Source organism: Aegilops tauschii, chromosome 2, assembly GCF_002575655.3.
Source record: "Aegilops tauschii subsp. strangulata cultivar AL8/78 chromosome 2, Aet v6.0, whole genome shotgun sequence".
Classification (NCBI taxonomy): Eukaryota; Viridiplantae; Streptophyta; class Magnoliopsida; order Poales; family Poaceae; genus Aegilops; species Aegilops tauschii.
Window position 1 is genome coordinate 650565694 of NC_053036.3, and position 23136 is coordinate 650588829.

Genomic DNA, 23136 nt, shown 5'->3' on the forward strand with positions numbered 1-23136 from the left:
AGGTACCCAAGGATAGTTCCTAAAGAACAAATGGTGTGCGTACAATAATTAAGTTACCCGTCATTGCACATACCAGCGATCCAGAGTGCCTGTTGAATCTCGTTCAGCCTGGACCCACTGTTAAGTTCCTCTTCCCATGTATTTGGTGCCAAGTTCTGATCTCATTAGCAGCAGTGCCAACCAGGCTCTAGACAAATGAAAAAGGTTAATGAGCTCAAAGGTCCAAATCTGTTTTTTTCAGGAGATATCTCTAAGGATAAATTCTAAACAACAAATGGTGTGCATACAGTAATTCAATTGCCCGTCATTGTACATACCAGCGACAGAGGGGCTGTTGTATCTCATTGAGCTCGGGACACTCCTGTATATTCACTTTCTTTATTTTATCAACAGCTGCTGCACCACCAATGGACTTGAGGCCTCGACAGTTCTTAATGCTAAGTACCTCCAGTAATGGAGAACTTCCCAACTGGCTATTCGCGAGGTTGATGGATTCTATGCCGTCACAAGTCGACAAATAGAGCTGCTTAAGAGAGGATGGTATTATCATTACCCTCTGCGAATTCAACTTGAAATAGCAATCTGAAATCTCCAGAGTCTGCAACCAGTCGAGCCTATCAACAGAGAGGGACATCAACATTCTACAATCGGAAACCGCGACGATCTTCACAGCAGGTACACAATCTGGCTTCAGCAATTCATCAAAGGTCAATAATTTGCAGCACCTCTCAATACGTATCTTAGCAAGAGATGAGAATCCTGTAACACTGCTGCTGCTGGTACTTGCTTCAGAGACTATTGAAGAAAGGTTTTCACAAGAACGAATATCTAGTTCCTCCAGAGATGGAAGATTGCTTCTCCACACGTGCAGGGGAATAGATGTTAAGGATTCACAGTTCTTTATATATAAAAAAGTGAGGGAAGTGAGGTCAAGGAAGCGGCTCACCAAGTGATCCATGGAATAGCCCGAATTATGAAGGACTAGCTTTCTAAGAGAAGTAGGTAAGACCACCGAGCCTTGCCAATTGATTCGACTACAACCCATTATGATCAACTCTTCAAGACGATTGACGTTGTTTGAACATGCTGTATTGTCAAGTGACCTCTCTAACGGGAATAAAAATGGAATGCTCTTCAAGTGGTGACACATATAAAATCCAAGGAAACTTAGCCTTGGTAGAAGGTTGGGCTGGAGCCAGCTAGGACAAGATTCGCCTCCGTAAAAGTCTACATTCAAATGTTGGAGCTTCCAGTGAGGTAACATTTCGATCTGATTTTCCATCGTCTTCATACAGCGCCATTTTAGGCAGAGCTTGCCAGAGTTGTCCTTGTTATAAGAAAGCCCCTTTGAATTAATTTTCTCTAAGCTGAGGATATCACTGAAGCCTGGAGGAAACCTTTCAATCACACAGCTGCGACAGTCTATAACTTTGAGATGATGCAGATGGCAAACTGATGAAGGGAATGTGCTCAAAGTACAACTTCCATGTAAACCTAGGTAACGCAGATGCTTTGAGTTGCCCATGCTCTCAGGTAGCTGTCCTCCTTTGGAAAGTTTAAAACTCAATACACGGATTTTCAATAGTTCCTTGAACCAATAGTTTACCACAGGCTCAAAATCTTTTGATTTGCTATATGATTCATCACACACTAGAGACCTCAAATTTTTCTTGCTACATATGCTCTTCAATTCAGAACACTTAACATCTCCGTTTGTGAATATTGACAGATGACGGACTTTTGAAGGAACTTTATCAAGGTCACTAGCATGCTTTATAATGAAGCACTCATCCTTTGAGACTAGTTGTGCCGTATCATGCATCAGATCATGAATGACATACTTAACACTATGCGGCGATGCTTTCTGAAAGAATGAACGATTTGCAAGGGCATCAAAGCACAGTGATGCTTCTTTGGGCCCTGACGCATATCCTTGTGCAATCCAAATATCAGCTAGAAAATCCTTCACAAATTTGTGATCCTTGGGAAACATTGCACAAATTGAGAAGCCTCTCTTCAATTTCTGTGGTAGGTACATATAGCTCAGTCGAAGGGCTGGCAGAATATCAGTCTCCGTTTGTTCAAGTTGCCAGAGTTCACTTTCCATTATATTTTTCCAATGTGTTGTACTTAGATCCATTCTCAGCAAGCGTCCAATAGTCTTGGCAGCCAATGGGGAGCCCTTCAGCTTTGGAACAATTTTTTCACCAATGCACTCCAATGACTCCCGGTTGTTGCAAGCATTTGTGGATCCAAATGTGCAAGATTTGAATAAATCCCAGAATACCCCAGCTTGTAAGCCCTTTAACTCGTAAATATTCATAAGGCTAACTAGCTTAGCAACCTCGGGAGATCTAGTGGTGACCAAAATCCTACTTCCTTCAGCACCATATTTCAAAGATGCACAAAAACTGTTCCATCCCACCCCATGATCCTTCAAGACATCATCCCACATGTCATCAAGGACAAGTAAAAACTTTTTGGACTTGACACAGCCTTTTAGTTTTCTCTCAAGAACATTCAGATTATTAGATGACGCATCACCTCCCAGGTGCTCTATAATCTCTTTCGTTAACCTTTTAATGTCAAAGTCATCTGAAACACATGTCCAAATTATATTTTGGGGGCCAAAATCTGTCTTTACATTTGTATCCTTGCATATGTGTTGGGCCATTGTTGTCTTTCCAACACCTCCCATCCCAACAATTGACAAAACAGGCAACTCTGTCATTCTTGCTTTGCTTTCAGTCCTTTCCCTCTTTGGGGCACGAACTCCTAGTGTTTCAACCAACTTCTTCAATTCTTTTTTGCGACCAAGCATTTTTCCCTCATTAAAGCTGGAAGTTGTTTCTGGCCTAACTGATTTATCAAACTTCAGTTGTGCTTGGTGCAAGCCCATTTCCATGGACTGCTTATGGACATGATCTAGGTTTTTCTGAACTCTGTTGACTTTTCTGATGTAGCCATTGGATCTGACACTGTCGTAGAATCCCAGACAGGTATCATGCAATTGATCTGGCCCCAAATTCTTGCTGCACTCAAGTTTCCACCTGAGTGCGTCATAATCAAGCTCATCAAGCAGGTCCTCCGCTTCGAAGACTGCATTCTTAATATGCGGGAGGAGATCAGCCGCTTGTTTCTTATGGCTTTGGTACTCGACCCGATCAATGAGGTCAAGCATCTTGGGCAATGTTGTCTCCAGCTTCCAAAGATCATCCTTCAACCGCTCAATTTGCTCTTCAGTCTTGTCTTCATTTGGCAACTCTGAGGTGTTCCGTAAAGAACGAGTGGCCGTTATAACTGATGCCGTCCAACTGAAGAATTCACGACATGCATTGACGTTGGAAAGGACCCCAGCATACTCATTGAATATTGCCAAAGCCATGGCTATAACTGAGCACTGTTGAAATCGTATAAACAACATTAAGCTTAGTTCAAAGAGTCTGACATCGAAAACAGGCAATCATCTAGAATAGGAAGAGACGGCATGAAGATTAAATTACCTTGTTTATTTGCTGATTTGATGGCCTGTTGGTGGAGAGATGCTTCTTATTTGTATTTGGTCAGTGAGTGATCGTGGGGATCCACTCCGGCCGAAATAAAGGCAATGGCGATGCGTACGCTGCTGATCTCACAGGCCTACTGGTGTATTTCTGCAGTTAAGTTGTTTTAAATGGCGGGCTATACCATTTAGCGGTGCCTTGTCCAGAACTATGAAAAGCTATAGCGGAGCTACAGTGGAGCTATAGCCGAAGCTATGCCTCATTTAGCATTTTCCTTAAATCAAGAAGAATAGAAAATATAAGTATACACTCAGGCATCATATATGATATATTGCATATACTTGACATATACACATGTTCGCATATCAAAACCCTAGCACCAATCAGGTATCCTAATTCAATAACCAAGTTCGCATCAATGCATCATATATATCATAAGCAAGAACAAAAAAATAATAAAAATCATGGTTTTGTATAGCGGCTTAGCGGGCTAAATGACTCCAAATTTAGCGCCATAGCGGGAAATAGCGGGCTATTAGCGTCATTTTCCATTTACCGTTAAAAGTGCATAGCTTTAGCAGGAGAGCTCTCAAAGGCTATAGCGGGGCAAACGTCTCATGTCTGAACTAGTAAGCACCAAAATGTAATAGTGTCAAATATCATTTTGGGATGGAGGGAGTACAACATATACAACTATATTATATACTTATTGAAGGGAAGCATTCCTCTTTGCACTAAGCCCATCTCCTGATTGCCTCGTTTCACGTTTTAGCCCACATACGGGCATACCAGATAGACAGTAAAGGACAGACCTGCTAGAATCTCCCCAGTTACTCAAAAAAATGCTAGAATCTCCCACATCAGGTGGCTAGCCATCAGGTGGGGTCTCAGGAAAGATTATACGAGGCAAGCGGTACCCCTGCACCATGCAATGCTGAGAAATTGTGTCGAACCAAGGACCTCTTGGCACAGGTGGGGAGTACTTCACCACTGCCCCAGGCCTGTCCTTCATGCCAGATAGACAGTAATGACAAAAAAAGAATATGCATGCAAAACCCAGTGGCAAAAAAGTCTAATACTCCTTAATGAAAATGCAGAGAAGAACCTATTTTCTTCATGACTGCATTATATGTTGTTTAAATAGAATATCAAACTTACATATGTCAGATCATTAGAGGCCAGCGCAATAAAAGCCAAGTGTGAAGTTTCCATTTGCTTTTTTGGTGTGGTGGGTGGGGGATTAAGAAATAAGTCAAATAGGTAAGGTCAACAAGGTACCACCTAGTATTACTCCTATAAAGGATGGCGGAGTACCCACCTCCTTGGGCTCTCCACGGGCGAGCAGCGCCTCTTGGCCATCCGTTGACTGCTGGTGTGCCGCTGGAGCCACCCTCGGCCGACACAAGACATCCGATCTGCCCGTACTATTCGCGCCCGGGTGATTCGGCTGGGAGGTCCATGACGGGTGGACCTCGTGCCAGCCCGGGGCCACCGTCATTGGGCAGAGGCCATCGTGCACCCTCCTGCACGCCATGGGCTAGCCAAGCCTGCCTGGTGGCGTCTGCCACGATGGCTCGCCCACGGGAGACCCACCTGGGTGGGTCCATGACGGGTGGACCATCGAGCACGCCCAGGACCACCTTTTCATTGGGCCGCATTGGGTGTGTTCGCACCTACTCGCGAAGTCCTGGCCGATCCCACCTGGCGGCGTCTTAGCCGCAGCTGGTTGGTTTGGCCGCGATCCGATCTGCCTGGACAGGTCGGACCCAAACGAGCCGGCTAGGAGCACCTACTCGCGAAGTCCTGGCCGATCCCACTATCATTGCGTGGCGTCGAGCGTGCCTGCAGGTGAGGAACGGCGCTATTTCTTGCGCGGGAAGACGTGCCCGGACGGGCCTGGCGGTGTCTTTCCTGCTGCCGCTGACGAACCGCGTGTTTTGCTAGTCGTGTGGTGTGCTCGAGCGAATATAATAATTTGGTAATAATTTCTGGTAGGTCAAAAAAATGCCCTAGATAAGTCACTTACCTATGGCCTTTTCCCTATGGTGTGACCGGCTGGTGTGTCTTGGCCGTTTGTTCGAAAGAGCGCTTGTCCTGGAGCTTGAATAGAGGTTGGTCTCATGGCGCACGCATAAGGACGAGTCTACTCAGTCAATACCCAGGCTTGGAATGATCGAGTTGTATGCAGGGGCGGAGCCAGGATTTAGGTAGGGGGGGGGGGCAAGGTAACTTACAAAATAAAACTATGTGGTGCAAAAAAAAATAGTATCGAGTACAATACTAAATAATGTGGGACGTCAAGAAAATTAGAACATAGCTGCATTTAGTTTAAAATTTCCCCTAAAAGTGCCTGTAAGATGATTTTATTTAATAATTTCATGAGAAGTTAACCTAGTTGCTAAGTTTCAGTATCAATGTAGCACTAGTAGAAAACAGGGCTTTGGTCACAGGGCAGTATTCACATTAGTCCCGGTTCAGTCACGAACCGGGACTAATGTGAGCATTTGTCCCGGTTCGTGCGGCTAAGGCATTAGTCCCGGTTCACCTAGGACCTTTAGTCCCGGTTGGTGCCACGTATCGGGACTAAAGGGTGTGCTGCCCATTAGTACCGGTTGGTGGCACCAAGAGTTGTTGCCACCAACCGGTACTAATGGGCTTTGAGGCATTAGTACCGGTTCGTGGTACGAACTGGTACTAAAGGTCTCATTTTTCAAACTCTACCACCCCCCTCCGGACCGCCTTTTCAGTTTTAGGAAAAACAAAAGAAAATGATGTAAATGTCAAAAAAATAAAATAAATAAGTTTCCCATGTGATGTGGTCTAGTTGTTGGGCAAATTTACAAATATGAATTTCGACTTTATTTGCAAAACCTCTCTGGAATTTGTAAAATGGGCATAACTTTTGCATGCGAACTCGGATTAAAAAGTTTTTTATACGAAAAAAAGTTACGGGGCTTTTAAGATCTAGAGTGGAAAAAAATCGAAAAAATTTCAAACTTACTAGTGGCGCACCATTTGCTAGGTGCGCCACTAGTAACAAAAAAAAATATAGTTTCAATTTTTTTTTGGAAAAAATGTGGTCACATCTGGTCAAACTGTGGTCAAACTAATTATTCTAGAATATTAGTGTTACTAAATAATTATTTCAGTTTTTTTGAATTTTGGTCAAATCTGGTCAAACTGTGGTCAAACTAATTATTCTAGAATATTAGTGTTACTAAATAATTATTTCAGTTTTTTTGAATTTTGGTCAAATCTGGTCAAACTATGGTCAAACTGTGGTCAAACAATGGTCAAACTAATTATTCAAGAAATATTAGTGTTACTAAATAATTATTGTTTTTTAAAACAATAGTTTCAAACTCAAACAGTGAAATGTGTCACTTCATGCTCAAGCTAAATTCCTGAGGGTTAATAGGATTGACAACTTACTATTGTCAAAAAAACAACAAGTGCAGATTTGGAAACGAGGATAAATTGAGCAGTGATGAGGGGTGGTTACGCCGAACATTGGTCGGGCGTTATCTCCGGTTGTGCTGGCCTCTCTTGTCTTGGAGCTTGAACAGTGGTTGGTCTCGTGGCAATCGCAAAAGGGAGTCTACTCGGTGCAAGACGACACCCTATTCGCACGAGAAGCACTCGATTTTAATCATTTTTAGGGAAATCCTTAGGCGTTTTGCTTGACCCGATTTCATTTTAATCAAATTGATCCTGACTTTCATTGTTTTATATGTAATCCTTGGGCTTTTGTTGATGCATGCATTCAACTTTCTCTATTGGTGGCGTAAATAAAAAGCACCAGGTTCAGGTCAACTGGCCTTTGTATCCCTGATAGAAATGCAATGTGAGGCGGACGACATGCAATCAGTAGAGAAATCACGGTACAGTCCGCGAGGCGCCGCCTAACAGAACACAAGTAAAAGTGGGTGTAGTCACGAGGGGTTTGCTGACCGGCTATGCGTGTGTATGCTGGAGTGCAAACCTTTCCATGGTACAAAAGGTTATTTGAGTCCCATAGAGGCTATGGCATGTCAGTGTCGCTTAGCATCTCAGAATGCTCGTGCCGAATAAGCTTGATATGCGCACTAAGGCGACCGCTTTTCGAAGTACTTCTCCATCAACCTTGAAGGAAGGCCGAGAATGAATCCACTGAAGGAGGTGTCCTTGTCGGGCCTAGCCATGGGAAGCCGCCGTTGACGAGCCATCACCACCATTACTTCCGTAACCACCACCTGTTCTTCCTTTCCCATCTCCATGATAGAAACCGAACAGGGCCACAAGAATACACAAGATGGCCGCGCATAGCCCCTGCCTATTGGCTTCAAAATCCCATGTAGAGAGAAGGTTACCGAAAGATCCAGTAGCGCCCAGAACTAAAGAAGAAAACGATAAGAAACTACTACATAGAACGCAATGGCCCGTACACATTAAAACGGGATTGCGCAGCGCCATTCGTATTGGGGAAGAATTGGATGGACTCCGAACAGAAACACACAGACGGAAGCACATGAAAGGTGCCTGTCACGATCCAACTCTCAAAATCAAGCAACCGAATAAAATACATCGACGAGCATGATTAGATACAATTCGACGACACAGTGCAACGAACCTCCACCTGTTTGTATCCACCGGGATGTATGTTTTACAACTCATTAAAATGACTAGCTTGACTTCGTTCCAATGTAGTGGGACTCCTATGAGTCTAGTTGGGCAACCCTAGCTCGGAATGGCCGCGTATCAGCACGATAGGGCAATTGATCTCGAAAGGCACCCCTGCACCTAAATTTTTGGTTGCATTAGATGCTACGCTTCTTTGATGAAGTTGGTCTTTGTGCCAATGGTGCAACAAATCATCTTTTCATAAACTGTCTAGGTTGATATTGGTCAGTTTTCACTTGACTTCCATTTTATATTTCAAATAGTTCATTTAACTTCCAAGTTGTAGTTGGTTATTTGGTCTCTTCAAATAGTTCACTTAACTTCAATTTATGTTTCATACAGTTAGTTTAACTTGCAGGTTGCAGTTGGTCTCTACGGCAATTGGTGCAACGGTTCACCTAGTGTATATAACACCTAATAGGTAGCGACATGGCAAATGTTCCAAAAACTATCCCTAGGAGACAGATAAGCAACACTATTGGAAAATTGACGAAACAAGTTAGTTGATAAACCTTCAGGATAGAGGTGTGAGTCTGATATTTCGAGGACGTTGCAGCTGGAGACAACGCCGCTGATCTTCTTGGAGCAAGCCAACAGTGAGTCACACATAGCTTTGACCTTCATGGCGTGAGCCTTCCTTGTCTCTCTCCCCGTGGGCTCCTTTCCCTTCAAGCTCGGATCTTGATCCTCTTGCAAGTTAAATGAACCCAGACCGGCTCTGTACAACTTGGAAGCCTTTGTCGATCGACGGTACTCTTGATCGATGGTCCATTTTATGTTAAAAGCCTTGTCGATGGTCCTCTTGCAACACACTCGGATCTTGATCGTGCTGGCTTCATGGACCCAGACCGGCTCCGTACCATCGATCGCGGCAGCAACCTCGACGCAGGGCACAAGAGGCAGGTCACAGAGGAGATGAAGTTGAGGAGGGCGCTCCGGACGGTGGAGGGGTTAGCGTCCGGGTCGAAGTGCGACTGTAGTCGAGCACAAATTTTTTAAGTGACGTACTCCAGCAGGGAGAGCGTGAGAAGCGTAGCCGCCGCGTCAACGAACACACGGACAAGATAGCCGAAGATGGCACATAGGTTGTCGACCCCACCAACCTCTTCAACGATCTCCACGAGGCCTTGGAAGACGTCAAAGGCACCCCAAGGGGTGATGACTCATCGCAGAGCATGTGCCCGCGATTTTATTTCCTATTTCTTTTTTTCTCATCCTTTTTTGTTTTCTTTAATGAGCAGTTTAAAAAAAATCGTGAACCTTTTTTGTCTAAATTGATGAACTTTTTAAAATTAGATGAAAAAATATTCAAATTCGATGAAGTTTTTCAAATTCAATGATTTTTTTTCCAAATTTGATGAACTTTTTAAAAATTCATGAACTATTTAAAAATCCGTGAACATTTTTAAAATTTGTGAACCTTTTTTCAGATCACCGTGAACTTTTCCGAATACGGGAACCTTTTTTTCAAATTCATGAAGCGTTTTTCAATTTCATGAACTTTTTTTGAATTCACACTTTTTTCGGATATATTTTATAAAAAAGTCCGTCGACCAGTCAACCGTTGAACAACGTACGTACATGTTTTGAACGTATGCACGTACAGTTTTTTCTTAGTGGTGTACGTACTTACAGGTGTGCTGGCGAACGATTTTGCCTCGCCTCGTGGTGGGCCGACCAATATCAGCAGCCAGAAGAACCAGCCGGGTTCGTTAGCATGAATCTAAATAAAACTGAAGGAGCTATGTGACAGTTTGATCGCAGGAAAGCAGCAGCAGCTGTGCTGCAAATCTCCAATAGGTTAGATATAGTAGGTTGAACTGAAGCCAGGCCATATATATAGTTATCCTATCGAAAGAGAGAAGACGGGATGCCAACGTACGCCAGCCAGTAACTAACTAACTGACTACAATTGTTGATAGAACAGGAGGTTCCACTACGTATTTTTGAAGAACATATAGTACATGACAAGCATCAGTAGCAGCAGAAGAATTACCTCCTCAGACTCCGCAGCGCAGGCAACGAGACAACCCCGGCTTCTCCGCTGTACGCCTTTGGTCCGCCATGAGGGTCAGGCGCTGTGTTGCCCGTACATCTAGCGAAGGCAATTAGAAGTCAATGATTGAATTGGCGACGGGCTAAACGAATGATTGGAGATGTGGAAGATAGTAGGTGGATTAGGCGGAAAGTGGCCCACGCGCTCAGGTTAGGGGCGGACCAACCTGCATGGTTGGCCGGCACCCACCTGCTTCACTACAACCTCCTTACTAATAAACATGCTCCCTCTGTCCGAAAAGACTTGATGCTAAATACATCTATTTGAGGGATAAATTTTTTCAGACGGAGGGAGTATAAAGGACAATATGGAAGGGATATTCGATTCTGAGCCCAGGCTCAGCTGAACCCTAAATCCTCCCCGTCCGATCTTATGAAGATGCGTGCCCACGGTTTTATTTATGTATGTATACCTGATGTATCGCTGGTAAAAAAATCCAAGGGCTTTGGCCCATTAATTGCAACGACAGGCGTCAAGTCAGAGGCGGAACAACTTACTGGGACACGGCCCAGTCAATCTTCCGTGCCAGCCTGAGTCATCCCCAGGGCACGGAAGAATTACACGGTGCACAACTAGTTCTTCAGACATCACATTTACTCATCCAGCAGTTCAAATTTTGAATCCCATTATCACTCCATGCAAGCTACAGAATATTCGATAGCAGGCATCAAATGCAAACTCGCAAGTGTTACATGCGTAGCATAGCTTCATACAAACACTGACGGCCCCCAAGAAAATTTATCAATTCAACAAATCCACTGATGAACGACAACAAAGTTTACTCAATGGTATAGTAGGTCTCATGCCACGAACTGGAGGAACACAAGGGTAGAGCATTGCTCACTGAAACACACGAGAGAATCCTCAGAGTACAAGTTTCAGAATTAAAATTTTAACTATCCCATCTTATTTTGAGCACCACCGCGCGGCGTGTGCATGTGTTCCGGCACTGCCCTTGCATACCATAGTTCTTGCATTTCCTCGGCTTTCCGTGGTTTGCTTGGGGCATCCCCCCGGTCAGGGGCAGGTTGTCCTCTTGTGGACTTCGCGACAACAAATGCTGCAAAACCTCGTCTGTTTACTCAGTCCCTCATACAGTGCTTTCTCCAGCTATTCATCGGCCGACACCTCTCTGCTTCTTCAGAGCAGTGAGACCTTGAAGTGCATTCACACTGACAGAGAGGCCAACACTGTCTTCATGCTCAGCACTGCGATTCCCACAAATGCAACTTCTCCATTGACAGGTAGTCTCCCGGCAGGCAAAGTTGATGGCGGTCCTCGAGGCCCAAACCATCCCTCTTCTCTGCCAATGGTGCACCACAAACCAACAAGGCCTTCAGTGCAGTCGACATGTACCTGAACGCTTCTGCGCTCGCATCACCCATCCGTACAACATCCATAGCTTGCAAATATAAAGGCGAATTTCAACATTTTCCGATTGTAATTTTTTTTTTCAGATCAGAAACTTTGTAGCACTCGTGTTGTTGCTACAGACTGTACTTATACTGCTATGGCTTCTGTATAAAAATCGCTTTTGCCCTCAAACAATAAAAAAAAATACATGATGTCCAGTGTAACCCCTATGTTTAACATAGCTTTATTAGCATGGAGTAAACTCACTTTATAGAATACATGGAACTGTAATTAATCTAAAAATGTAAGGCAATCAGTGTACATGTTGTATACATAGTTAAGAGATAATTTTGTAAATTTTCTTGGATACAAATTTGAAAAAATACAATGCTATAAATGAGTAAACATAAAAGGATATATAGACTGAGGAGTATTTTCAGAGAACATATTTTCGAAATATTTTAAAATCTACTTAATAGGCAGGCTATGCCTTCGTAGCATCATCAATGACCATTGCTTTAGTACAGAATTGTGCAGCAGCACCTTATGGATTAAAGCCATAAGAGAGCAAGGTGTGGATAGTTGAATATTAACTAAGAATCAATGACACAAATATGGGTTCGGAAGGTACCTGCTGAACTTCTTTTATTCAATTTTTCACATGCAAGCCTGTCTTGATTTTCATCAAATGCCTAGTGAATACTCTTTTTTCAAGGAAGCCTTGTGGAGACTTTGACAGAGATAAAAAAATTGCCACCATAGATAATGTGATAGTGACCCAAAATTAACTCAAGAGCATCATTTATAGACATCCCACGAACATGCACATGGCTATGCAAGGCCATTGGCATCAATGTATTGCCCTACGCTCCAATACAGTGGGCTTGGCTAAAACATCCAAAGTAGAAGGACCAGACGTCACGGCCGTAATGACCCTGGCTGTTGCCCGTGATGGCTGATAATTTGACGAGCTGCGAGGCAGTCTTGGGCTGCAGATGTGTTGCAGATTGAAGAAGTTGAAGAGGGAGGAGGAAGAGATGGGGATCCCATGGGTTAAAAGGGAAAACATTCTGCTCTAAGGTGCTCATCCTAGATGGACACGGCGTTCTGTCCGGCAGTGCACTCCCAAGGCGTAACCTGAATTTACAAGCAAGAACAATCTGTGTAGGACTCCACATGAGGAAACAGAACTCAAATCATCAGTGCCCGACCAGAACTACCTATTTGTAGCCATCATACCTAGCATGACCGAGCATTTTCATTTTGTTTTGTTCTGCAAATATTAACAAAGAAAACCTTTCCAAGAAATAAGAAAAGAGAATAAAAAAGAAAGAAGAAAAGAAAGGAAAAGCTCTAAGTAAACACAACAGTTGATGTGATATAAAAAAAAAACACAACAGTTGATGTGCCCAGTTGGTTAGAGCATGGTTAATAGTATAGCCAGCTGCTGGCTATAAGCCAGTGCCATGTCATAAACAACCCATCTTATAGCCAACATGTACAATAGTAGATCAAAAGAGTGTACTACTTTTTTATTATGTAGCCCACCTTTCATTCTCACAAAATGCCTAGGAGCACGTGCTAGAGCTGGCTCTTCACGAAGAGCCCGCTTACCTTCTCTCTCCTCTTCTCTTTCCTCCAACTAAGCAGAAATATACTAGTTTATTCCTTATAGCCCGCTGACTCATCTCTATTATACTTGCTCTTAGTGCAGCGGGTACATAGAAGCGAGGTTACTTTTTTTTAGGATTACCACGGTCTTTATTAATCAACGACAATGGGTACAATTATTACATCCCAAGGCTTCAAGAGCCAAACATACCGACCGTGATCTGAAGACAGAGAACACTTAACGAGGTTATGCACATGTGTATTGAACTCTCTGCCTTCATGGACAAATTCCACAACTTGGAAGTCCCGCCGCCTGTGGTCAATCTCCTTCGGCACCGAACTATAGCTGCATCGGCTCCCTTCATTTATCGCCTTGATCACAACAGAAGCATCAGATGCAATCCACAACTTTTGAATGTTGAGGTCTTTAGCTAGGGCCATAGCTTCGCAGCAAGAGCCTCAAGCATGGGAGGATCTGTTATATCATCATAAACACGAGCTGACGATCCTTGGTACACTCCATCTGCATTTCGACATACCACCGCTGCTGCTCCTTTGTTCTGTACTTTCGCCACTCCCCCATCGACATTTAGCTTCATGAAGTCAACCGGTGGTGCTATGCAGCCTTGTTCAAGCCCGGCGACTGTTTCCCCATCGGCTTGGCCTTCTCCTTATGATCAGTAATAAGCTGTAGTTCACCCAACAGATTTGTAACAAAGCCTTTTACAGTGACTGGGCTTTGATAGATCGATTCATTTTTCGATAAAGGGCGCTTTTATTATCTCAAAATGTAGCATCAAATTGATACAAAGCATTAAGAGTATCACCCGGCCTCTGCATAACTGGATACACACAGCCAAACACCAGTAGTCTGATAAATAGAAATATAAAAAACCGACAATTCGGCAACAGTAGAGTCCATAGACCGACACTATGCCTATGTCGAAAGAGATGGTGGACCGAGCCGGAGATTATGCTGCCATCCATGTTGGATAAAAACCTCCGTAGCCACCTGCTCCAACAGCGTACACACCGCCTTGAATAGCGGTTGGTACTCTGCTCGTTGTAGCGTACACCACGTACGAAGCGAGTGCGTACAACGGAAAATAACCTGCAAAGGAGAAACAGTTTTGTCATTAAAAACAACATCATTTCTACATAGCCAAAGCGACCATAGTAAGGCATACGCTCCCACCCTTATTAGCATTTTGTATGCATTTGAAATACCATCCAGCCAATGACCAAAAATATTGGCAACACTTGTGGGCGGATACAAATTTGACGCTATTTGGATGGCTGACCAAGTAAAACGCGCAAACTTACAGTGAAAAAAGAGGTGTTTAATTGTCTCGTCATGAGTACAAAAACAACACTTCTTACTCCCCAACCAGTTGCGTCGTGCGAGGTTGTCTTTTGTTAGCACAACTCCCCTACGGAGATACCACATGAATATTTTGACTTTAAGTGGTACCTTCGCTTTCCAATTTTTTTTGTTATTACTCACTGGTACCTCAGAATGCGTGAGTGCACGATACATAGAGTCTACTGTGAAAGACCCCGATGTAGTAAGGTTCCAGCGAAACACATCACGACCTTGTGTCAGGATAATCGAATCCAGACGGGACAATAGATTATTCCATGACATAAGTCGGGTGCCAATCAAATCCCGCCTGAATGAAATATTTGGCGGGGATGAGCTGAGCACTTGCGCAATAGTATTATTCTTATCGCGTGCAATGTTGTATAAGGCTGGGTATTGTTCTCGGAGGCTAGCATTGCCTAGCCAGATGTCTTCCCAAAAACGAATCTCTGACCCTTCCTTTATCGCGAAAGACCCAAAGCGAAAAAGATGTTTCTTTGCCGCCATTAGGCCGGCCCAAAAGTGTGAGTCTCCAGGTTTCCAATATACCTGAGACACTGCCTTTTGGCCTATATACTTATTGCGCAGCATGGTTTGCCAAACACCATCCTCAGTAAGAAGTTTGAACAACAATTTACTAAGTAGGGCCTCATTTTTGACCTGCAGGTCATGAATACCGAGGCCGCCCTGGTCTTTCGGCCTACAAACCACACTCCATTTGGCCAATTCATGAATGGCCTTTCTTCTAGCTGTCCAAATAGCCCACAACATCAGCAAGATCTCAATGAACTCCTCATAGGACGTCGTCTCCATAAGATGAGAAAGCCACTCACGTGCATCCGGGCACTCGGACATGCACACATGTTGTGTCAGTTGTCGATCACACAAGGTCCACAGACACCTCGCCATGGTACAGTCTACTAGTGAATGTTTCCAACTATCGTATGCGTCGTGGCAAATAGCACACGCATCAGTCTTGGCCATATTCCTGTGTTTGAGCACATCCCCACTAGGTAAAGAATTCTGTGCAAGTCTCCACGCAAAGGTCTTAACCCTGGCCGGCACCTTAATCTTCCAAAGACTTGACCAAGCTTTCTCAGATTTTGCTGAACTTGTAGCAGGACGCTCCTCCAACCAGTCTTCCCTCTCCTTCTTGATGGAGACAAGCATCTTATAGCATGACCTGACCGTGAAAATACCCGTCCTTTCAAAATGCCATGCCCAAAAATCATCGAGGGACTGTGCTGATCGGGATTGACTTAATATAGTCCACGTCCATTGGCAGAAGGTACTGTTCCAGTTTTTGTACATCCCAAGTGCCTTCTGTTTGATTCAAAAATTCTGAAACCAATTGTGGACAATCATGCGATCGGACATCATATGGTATACGCCGTTCGTCCCTTGGGATCCAATTGTCCGACCGAACCTGAGTAGTTCGGCCATCTCCAATCCTGCGAATTAGTCCAGTCCGTAGGACATCCCGACCCACGAGCACCGAGCGCCATATTTGCGATGGTCTTGACCCTAATTCAGCACCTAAAATATCGGAAGATGGGTGATATACTGCCTTCAAAATCCTCGCACTTAGAGTCTCCAGAGAGACTAGACACTTCCATGCTTGGCGTGCTAAAAGGGCCAGGTTAAATAACTCCATATCCCTGAAGCCCAAACCGCCCATATACTTAGGCATTGTGAGTGTGTCCCAGGAAACCAGTGCGTCTTCCTCTTCGCTTTTTTGCTTCTCCAGTAAAAACTTCTCACAAGTGCATTAAGCTCATTACACAATCCTCTTGGCAATTTGAAGCATGCCATCGAGTAGGTTGGGACTGCCTGTGCAACTGACTTAATCAAGACCTCCTTTCCCGCCGTTGCTATGTTCCATCCGGCCTTTAACCTTTCCCCACAGGCTGTCCTTGAGATACTTGAAACCTCAGTTTTTGGAATTGCCCACGTCTGTGGGCATACCTAAGTATTTTGCACTCAGAGATTCATTGGGAACTTCCAGTACACCCTTCATCTCTTCTCTTACAGAATTTGGACAACCCTTACTGTGAATAGCGCTTTTTTGGAGATTAACCATCTGCCCTGGGGCATTGCAGTACACTTGAATGGCATCTTTTAATTCCTTTGCTCCCTTCACACTAGCTTTTGCAAATAGCAAGCTGCCGTCTGCAAATAAAAGGTGACTGACCGGGGGTGTTGTGGGCGCCACAATGATGCCCGACAAATTTTCAGAATTCCCCCTGTTCCTTAAAAGGCAAGACAGACCTTCAGCAGCAAGCGAAAACAAATAAGTGAGATTGGGTCGCCCTGTCGGATGCCCCTACTTGGTTTAAAATCTCCAGTATGTTCCCCATTAAATAACACTGAGAAGTTGACTGATGTGACAACTTTCATTACCAAATCAACCCACCTGGTATTGAAACCAAGTTCAAGCATGATAGCACGCAGGTATGGCCACTCAATTCGATCATAGGCCTTCATCATATCCACCTTGAGAGCACAGAACTGAGATCCCCGAGCCCTCTTCTTCTTCACAAAATGAAGGCACTCATACGCCGTAATAATATTATCAGTAATTAACCGCCCATGTACAAACGCCGACTGCTCTACTGATATGATTTTCGGCAGTATCTCCTTCAGCCTATTTGCTTGTACCTTCGATACAATCTTCAAAATAATGTTACATAAACTAATCAGACGGAATTGGGTAAGAGAAGTTGCACCTTTAATTTTTTGAATGAGAACGATGAGAGTATGGTTAGCTTCCCCTGGATCTTCTACCCCGTTCAAAATACTCAGCACCGCTCTAATCACTTCTTCCCCACACAAATTCCAGTGGCGCTGCAAAAAGTGGGCAGGGAAGCCATCCGGGCCCGACGCTTTTGTTGCTTTCGCATCTTTGCGTGCAGCTCACTCAAAGAGTTACTTTCGCCTTCTTTCTTCCACGAGGATTCAACAAATTCCCAAAAATTCCCGTGTCTTTCCCACATCAATTCATATCTGAACAAACGTGTCCCACTTCCATTATTGCATGTGCTTGGTTCGGTTGTTCTCAAAAGCAATGGGCAATGATCTGACTTTGCCGCTGTTAAATGGTGAACCGAAGCAAAAGGAAATCTCGACCACCAAGTAGTAGACGCCAGAGCCCTGTCTAGCCTTACCCTAGTGTAAGAACCACCCCTAACCTTTTTCTCAAAGGTCCATGCATTGCCGATAAATCCCAAATCACACAGACCACACACGTCCACAGCCTCACAGAAACCTCACATTTGTTTGGAATCTCTTTCGCCCACCCCAAAGTGCTCCTTCTGATGCAACACTTCATTGTAATCTCCAATACACATCCACGGGAGGTCGCTCTCCGTTCGCAAAAAACTGAGTAAATCCCAAGTCTTCTGTCTCTCGGTCACGGTGGCCTCACCATAGATACAGGTGATGCACCATGGATCTGCGCCCGCTTCCCTGACAGGTTACTGGTTCGAACCACTCCCACGCGCGCAGTTTTGTGAGATTTAGAAAACCGAATGAAAATGAAGATGGGCCGGCCCAGCACGGAGGAAAGGGTGTGTGACCGATTGCAAAAATAGGAGGAACGGATGCCGAAAGCGCCGTTTAGGATTTGCCCGAACGAAGACCTCCTGTACGAGGCCTATTGCCAAACAGATCACCGGGATTCGAACTAGGGACCCCACACTCTTGACACGGACTGCTTGCCGCTTGCCACTCGACCAAGCAACTACTTGTGATTTCATATAGCACGAATTATATGAGAACAACCAACAACGTTCATATACAAAAAACATTTCCGTAAAAAATCAAAACTTTTCATAAAACAAATGTGAAGAATTTGGAAATGTTGAATATTCTTTTGGAAAAGAAAATAATTTATGAAACTCAATTTTTTTTGGAAACTTGGAACAAACTTTGAAATTCCAAAACGTTTTTGGAAAAGTGTGAAGAATTTTGGGATTACTAACATTTTTTTAAATGTGAACAATTTTTGTAATCCTTAACAGTTTATAAAAATGTGGACAAAATTTGGAAATACCAAACAGTTTTAAAAACACATGAATTTTTTTTCAAAACCATGAACATTTGTTGAAACAAAGGCGCAGCAACATCAGCACAACATGCATATACCGAGCTAAACTGCACTACATTACCTAAGCGCTGCTGCACACTGCAACCAGTGGCCGAGCTAGAGCAAAAGGCTTGGATTCCTTGAGCACTTCCATAAGCCGCCTGCATTGGCAGTCTGCTCCCACACGCCTCCATGGCGCCGTTCTAGGTGATGGAGTGGTACTTGCCGTTTTAGAGGACAACATCCTCGACCCTGTCACGCGAGGGAGCCAGCCTCCACCTGTCGGCCTCCCCTGTGGCGAAGGCCGGGACGCCTAAGTGCGGTGCCGTGATTAGCATGGCGGCAGAGTCGGAGAGGACGACCTTGTGATAGAAGAAGCGACACATCAGCTCGACACCTATCGTAAACGTCCCCTGCAGCGGGCGGTTCCCGCTGACGTAGTACAGGGGACCCCTGAGGAAGTCTTTCGGCTGGAGCATCATGATGCTGAAGCCGCCCCACTTCTCCAAGAGGTACAATAAGGCTTCCCAATACCTGCTCCAGCTCGATCCATGTCACGACCAGAATTTCAATTTCATATGGCAAACAGGTGATCTCAGGCCTGACTAATTCGTCAAAGCTTCATGTAACTCCACGGAGCCCCATATTCTCCAGTTGAGTGGAAGGATGAGGCGGTACAAAACAAAACAAGACAAAAAAAAACTTACCTAGGAAAACCGTCGAGCACTCGCAAGGAGGTGAAGGTGTACCGGCTGGCCGGCGACATTGAGGCCAAACTAGGTTGCTGCGATGCATGCCAATGACCTTCAAATGTGCGTAAGAACAGTCAGATGCAGCGCCAGCGGCCGCCAACGCGGAAGAAGATCTGAGGCGCACGTCCTCCGAGGGCAGGAGTACTCGTCTGTGGTCTCCTTGGACACCTTGAGCACCACCATCAGCCGGTCGCCCGGCGCCGCTACGAGGTACTTGCGGGTTGCGGCACAACAAAGACCATCCACATTGGGCAGCCTTGGCGCGACCACCGCGTTCATGAACACGCCGCCGGCATTGTGGTTGCCGCGCCCTTCTCCCTCCCTCACCGGAGCACTACCTCTCTCTCTATGCACTCGAGGAAGAAAAGGACTGAAGGAAGAAGAAGGACACAGGGACACAAGAGTATTCCGGCGCACGTACCCCACCCGCCGCACCAACGGCGTTCTCTTTTTCTCCTGAGCACGTATTCAGCACACCAGACTACAACATGCGGGGTCAATACTTATACACGGACACACACACGCACTAAGCTAGCTAACCTGATCCATCTAACAAACTCATGCATGCATGCAGCTGGACGCAGCTAGCGCCTACGCAACGCCCGCCCGCCGAGCTCCACGCGCGCGTACACGATCTCCTGGAGACTCGGCGCGAGCCGCTGCTCTTCCGCTGCTTTCGCCCAGCCCTCACGCCCACTGCGCCACGCCCCGCGCTTCTCAGCTCCTGCGCCTGTCGCGCACGCACGTCAACGGGACGCAACTGGTTCCGGCGCCCGGCACGGCCACACCCCGCGTGTCCGTCTTAGCAACCCACACACCAGGTCACATACGCACGCGACCCAGGCTGCCACGGGCCGAGCCCGACGCATTCACCACGCGCACGCATGCGCACCGCGTCCCGGGCTCGCCACGGCTTATTCCCAACACACTCCCCCTAAGCCGTGGCCTAGAGGAGTCCGTCGTCGTCGACGTTGCCGTTCACCAGCAACGCCTGCTCCGCCGCTGGCGCCTTCCTCAGCTTGGGGCAGTCCCTCTTGAAGTGGCCGCGCTCGCCACACTTGTAGCAGCGCCCGCGCCGGTTCTCGCCGCTGCTCGATGCCACGCTGTTGTTGTCGTCGTCGTCCCGAGCACCGCCGTGTCGACCCTCGCGCGCTGCCCACTGTGCCGCCATCCTGAGGAGCTGCTCACCCCCGCGCTCGCCGCCGTCTTGTCCACGGCGCCGAACCCGCTCGTCGAACGCGCGCAGCCGCCCAAGCGCCTCGTCGAACGCCATCGTGGTCACGTCATGGAACTGCTCGATGCCGGCGACGACGGGAAAGAGCCGATCCGGCACCGTATCCAGCAGCTTCTTGACGAGCGCCGCGTCGCCCAGCGTCTCCCCGAGGTTGGCGTACCTCGCCGCCATCGCCGCGAGCCTCCCGCCGTACACGTCGAGCTCCTCGCCGTCCGCCATCTTCAGGCGGTCGAATTCGCCGTGCAGCGTCGCCAGCCTTGCCGCGCGGACCCGATCGGCACCGACGAACCTCACCTTCAAGGACTCCCATACCCCCCTGGCGGTGAGCTTCATCGACACCTGCAGCAACACGTCCTCCGGTAGCGCTCCGAGCAGCAACGCGCGCGCCATCTTGTCCTTCAGCGCGTGCACTGCTACATCGCCCGGCGCCACCGCCTCCCACACGGTGTGCACGTCGAGGATGGCCTGCGCCTTGATCGCCCAGACGGTGTAGTTGTTCACCGTGAGCATCGGCATCGCCATCGACGCCGATCCGCCCGCGCCTCCGCCATAAGGGACGAGCGCCATGGTCGCCGGTGATCGCCCGAACCAAAGCTCTGATACCAATTGATGTTGCCGCGCCCTTGTTCCTCCCTCACCGGAGCACTACCTCTCTCTCTCTCTGCACTCGAGGAAGAAGAGGACTGAAGGAAGAAGGACACAGTGACACAAGAGTATTCCGGCGCACGTACGCCACTCGCCGCACCAACGGCGTTCTCTTTTTCTCCTGAGCACGTACTCAGCACACCAGACTACAACATGCGGGGTCAATACTTATACACGGGCACACACACACACTAAGCTAGCTGACCCGATCCATCTAACAAACTCATGCATGCATGCAGCTGGACGCAGCTAGCGCCCACGCAACGCCCGCCCGCCGAGCTCCACGCGCGCGTACACGATCTCCTGGAGACTCGGCGCGAGCCGCTGCTCTTCCGCTGCTTTCGCCCAGCCCTGACGCCCACTGCGCCACGCCCCGCGCTTCTCAGCTCCTGCGCCTGTCGCGCACGCACATCAACGGGACGCAACTGGTTCCAGCGCCCGGCACGGCCACACCCCGCGTGTCCGTCTTAGCAACCCACACACCAGGTCACGTACGCACGCGACCCAGGCTGCCACGGGCCGAGCCCGACGCGTTCACCACGCGAACGCATGCGCACCGCGTCCCGGGCTCGCCACGGCTTATTCCCAACACACCCCCCCTACGCCGTGGCCTAGAGGAGTCCGTCGTCGTCGACGCTGCCGTTCACCAGCAGCGCCTGCTCCGCCGCTGCCGCCTTCCTCAGCTTGGGGCAGTCCCTCTTGAAGTGGCCGCGCTCGCCACACTTGTAGCAGCGCCCGCGCCGGTTATCGCCGCTGCTCGATGCCACGCTCTTGTTGTCGTCGTCGTCCCGAGCACCGCCGTGTCGACGCTCGCGCGCTGCCCACTGTGCCGCCGACATGAGGAGCTGCTCACCCCCGCGCTCGCCGCCGTCTTGTCGACGGCGCCGAACCCGCTCGTCGAACGCGCGCAGCCGCCCAAGCGCCTCGTCGAACGCCATCGTGGTCACGTCGTGGAACTGCTCGATGCCGGCGACGACGGGAAAGAGCTGATCCGGCACCGTATCCAGCAGCTTCTTGACGAGCGCCGCGTCGCCCAGCGTCTCCCCGGGGTTGGCGTACCTCGCCGCCATCGCCGCGAGCCTCCCGCCGTACACGTCGAGCTCGTCGCCATCCGCCATCTTCAGGCGGTCGAATTCGCCGCGCAGCGTCGCCAGCCTCGCCACGCGGACCCGATCGGCACCGACGAACCTCACCTTCAAGGAGTCCCATACCTCCCTGGCGGTGAGCTTCATCGACACCTGCAGCAACACGTCCTCCGGTAGCGCTCCGAGCAGCAACGCGCGCGCCATCTTGTCCTTCCGCGCGTTCACTGCTGCATCGCCCGGCGCCACCGCCTCCCACACGGTGTGCACGTCGAGGATGGCCTGCACCTTGATCGCCCAGACGGTGTAGTTGTCCACCGTGAGCATCGGCATCGCCATCGACGCCGATCCGCCTGCGCCTTCGCCATAAGGGACGAGCGCCATGGTCGCCGGTGATCGCCCGAACCGAAGCTCTGATACCAATTGTTGTTGCCGCGCCCTTCTCCCTCCCTCACCGGAGCACTACCTCTCTCTCTCTCTCTGCACTCGAGGAAGAAGAGGACTGAAGGAAGAAGAAGGACACAGGGACACAAGAGTATTCCGGCGCACGCACGCCACCCGCCGCACCAACGGCGTTCTCTTTTTCTCCTGAGCACGTACTCAGCACACCAGACTACAACATGCGGGGTCAATACTTATACACGGGCACACACACGCACTAAGCTAGCTGACCTGATCCATCTAACAAACTCATGCATGCATGCAGCTGGACGCAGCTAGCGCCCACGCAACGCCCGCCCGCCGAGCTCCACGCGCGTGTACACGATCTCCTGGAGACTCGGCGCGAGCCGCTGCTC

The 23136-nt window shown here is 47.7% G+C and overlaps 2 protein-coding genes across 2 annotated transcripts; both read right to left on the reverse strand.

Annotated features, from left to right (window-relative positions):
* Nucleotides 1-304: 304 nt before the first annotated feature.
* On the reverse strand, nucleotides 305-3410 carry LOC109749602 (putative disease resistance protein RGA1). Its single transcript, XM_020308549.4, has one exon. The coding sequence runs from the start codon at nucleotides 3383-3385 to the stop codon at nucleotides 305-307; it is 3081 nt and encodes a 1026-aa protein (XP_020164138.3). The 5' UTR covers nucleotides 3386-3410.
* Nucleotides 3411-21868: 18458 nt separating this feature from the next.
* LOC141041451 (uncharacterized) lies at nucleotides 21869-22723 on the reverse strand. The gene has a single exon (XM_073507602.1). It carries the CDS (start codon nucleotides 22721-22723, stop codon nucleotides 21869-21871), a length of 855 nt encoding a protein of 284 aa, XP_073363703.1.
* Nucleotides 22724-23136: the final 413 nt, after the last annotated feature.

Excerpts from the sequence above, each read along its gene's own strand:
- LOC109749602 (XM_020308549.4), bottom strand. The coding sequence starts at position 3,385 with ATGGCTTTGGCAATATTCAATGAGTATGCTGGGGTCCTTTCCAACGTC.
- LOC141041451 (XM_073507602.1), bottom strand. The coding sequence starts at position 22,723 with ATGGCGCTCGTCCCTTATGGCGAAGGCGCAGGCGGATCGGCGTCGATG.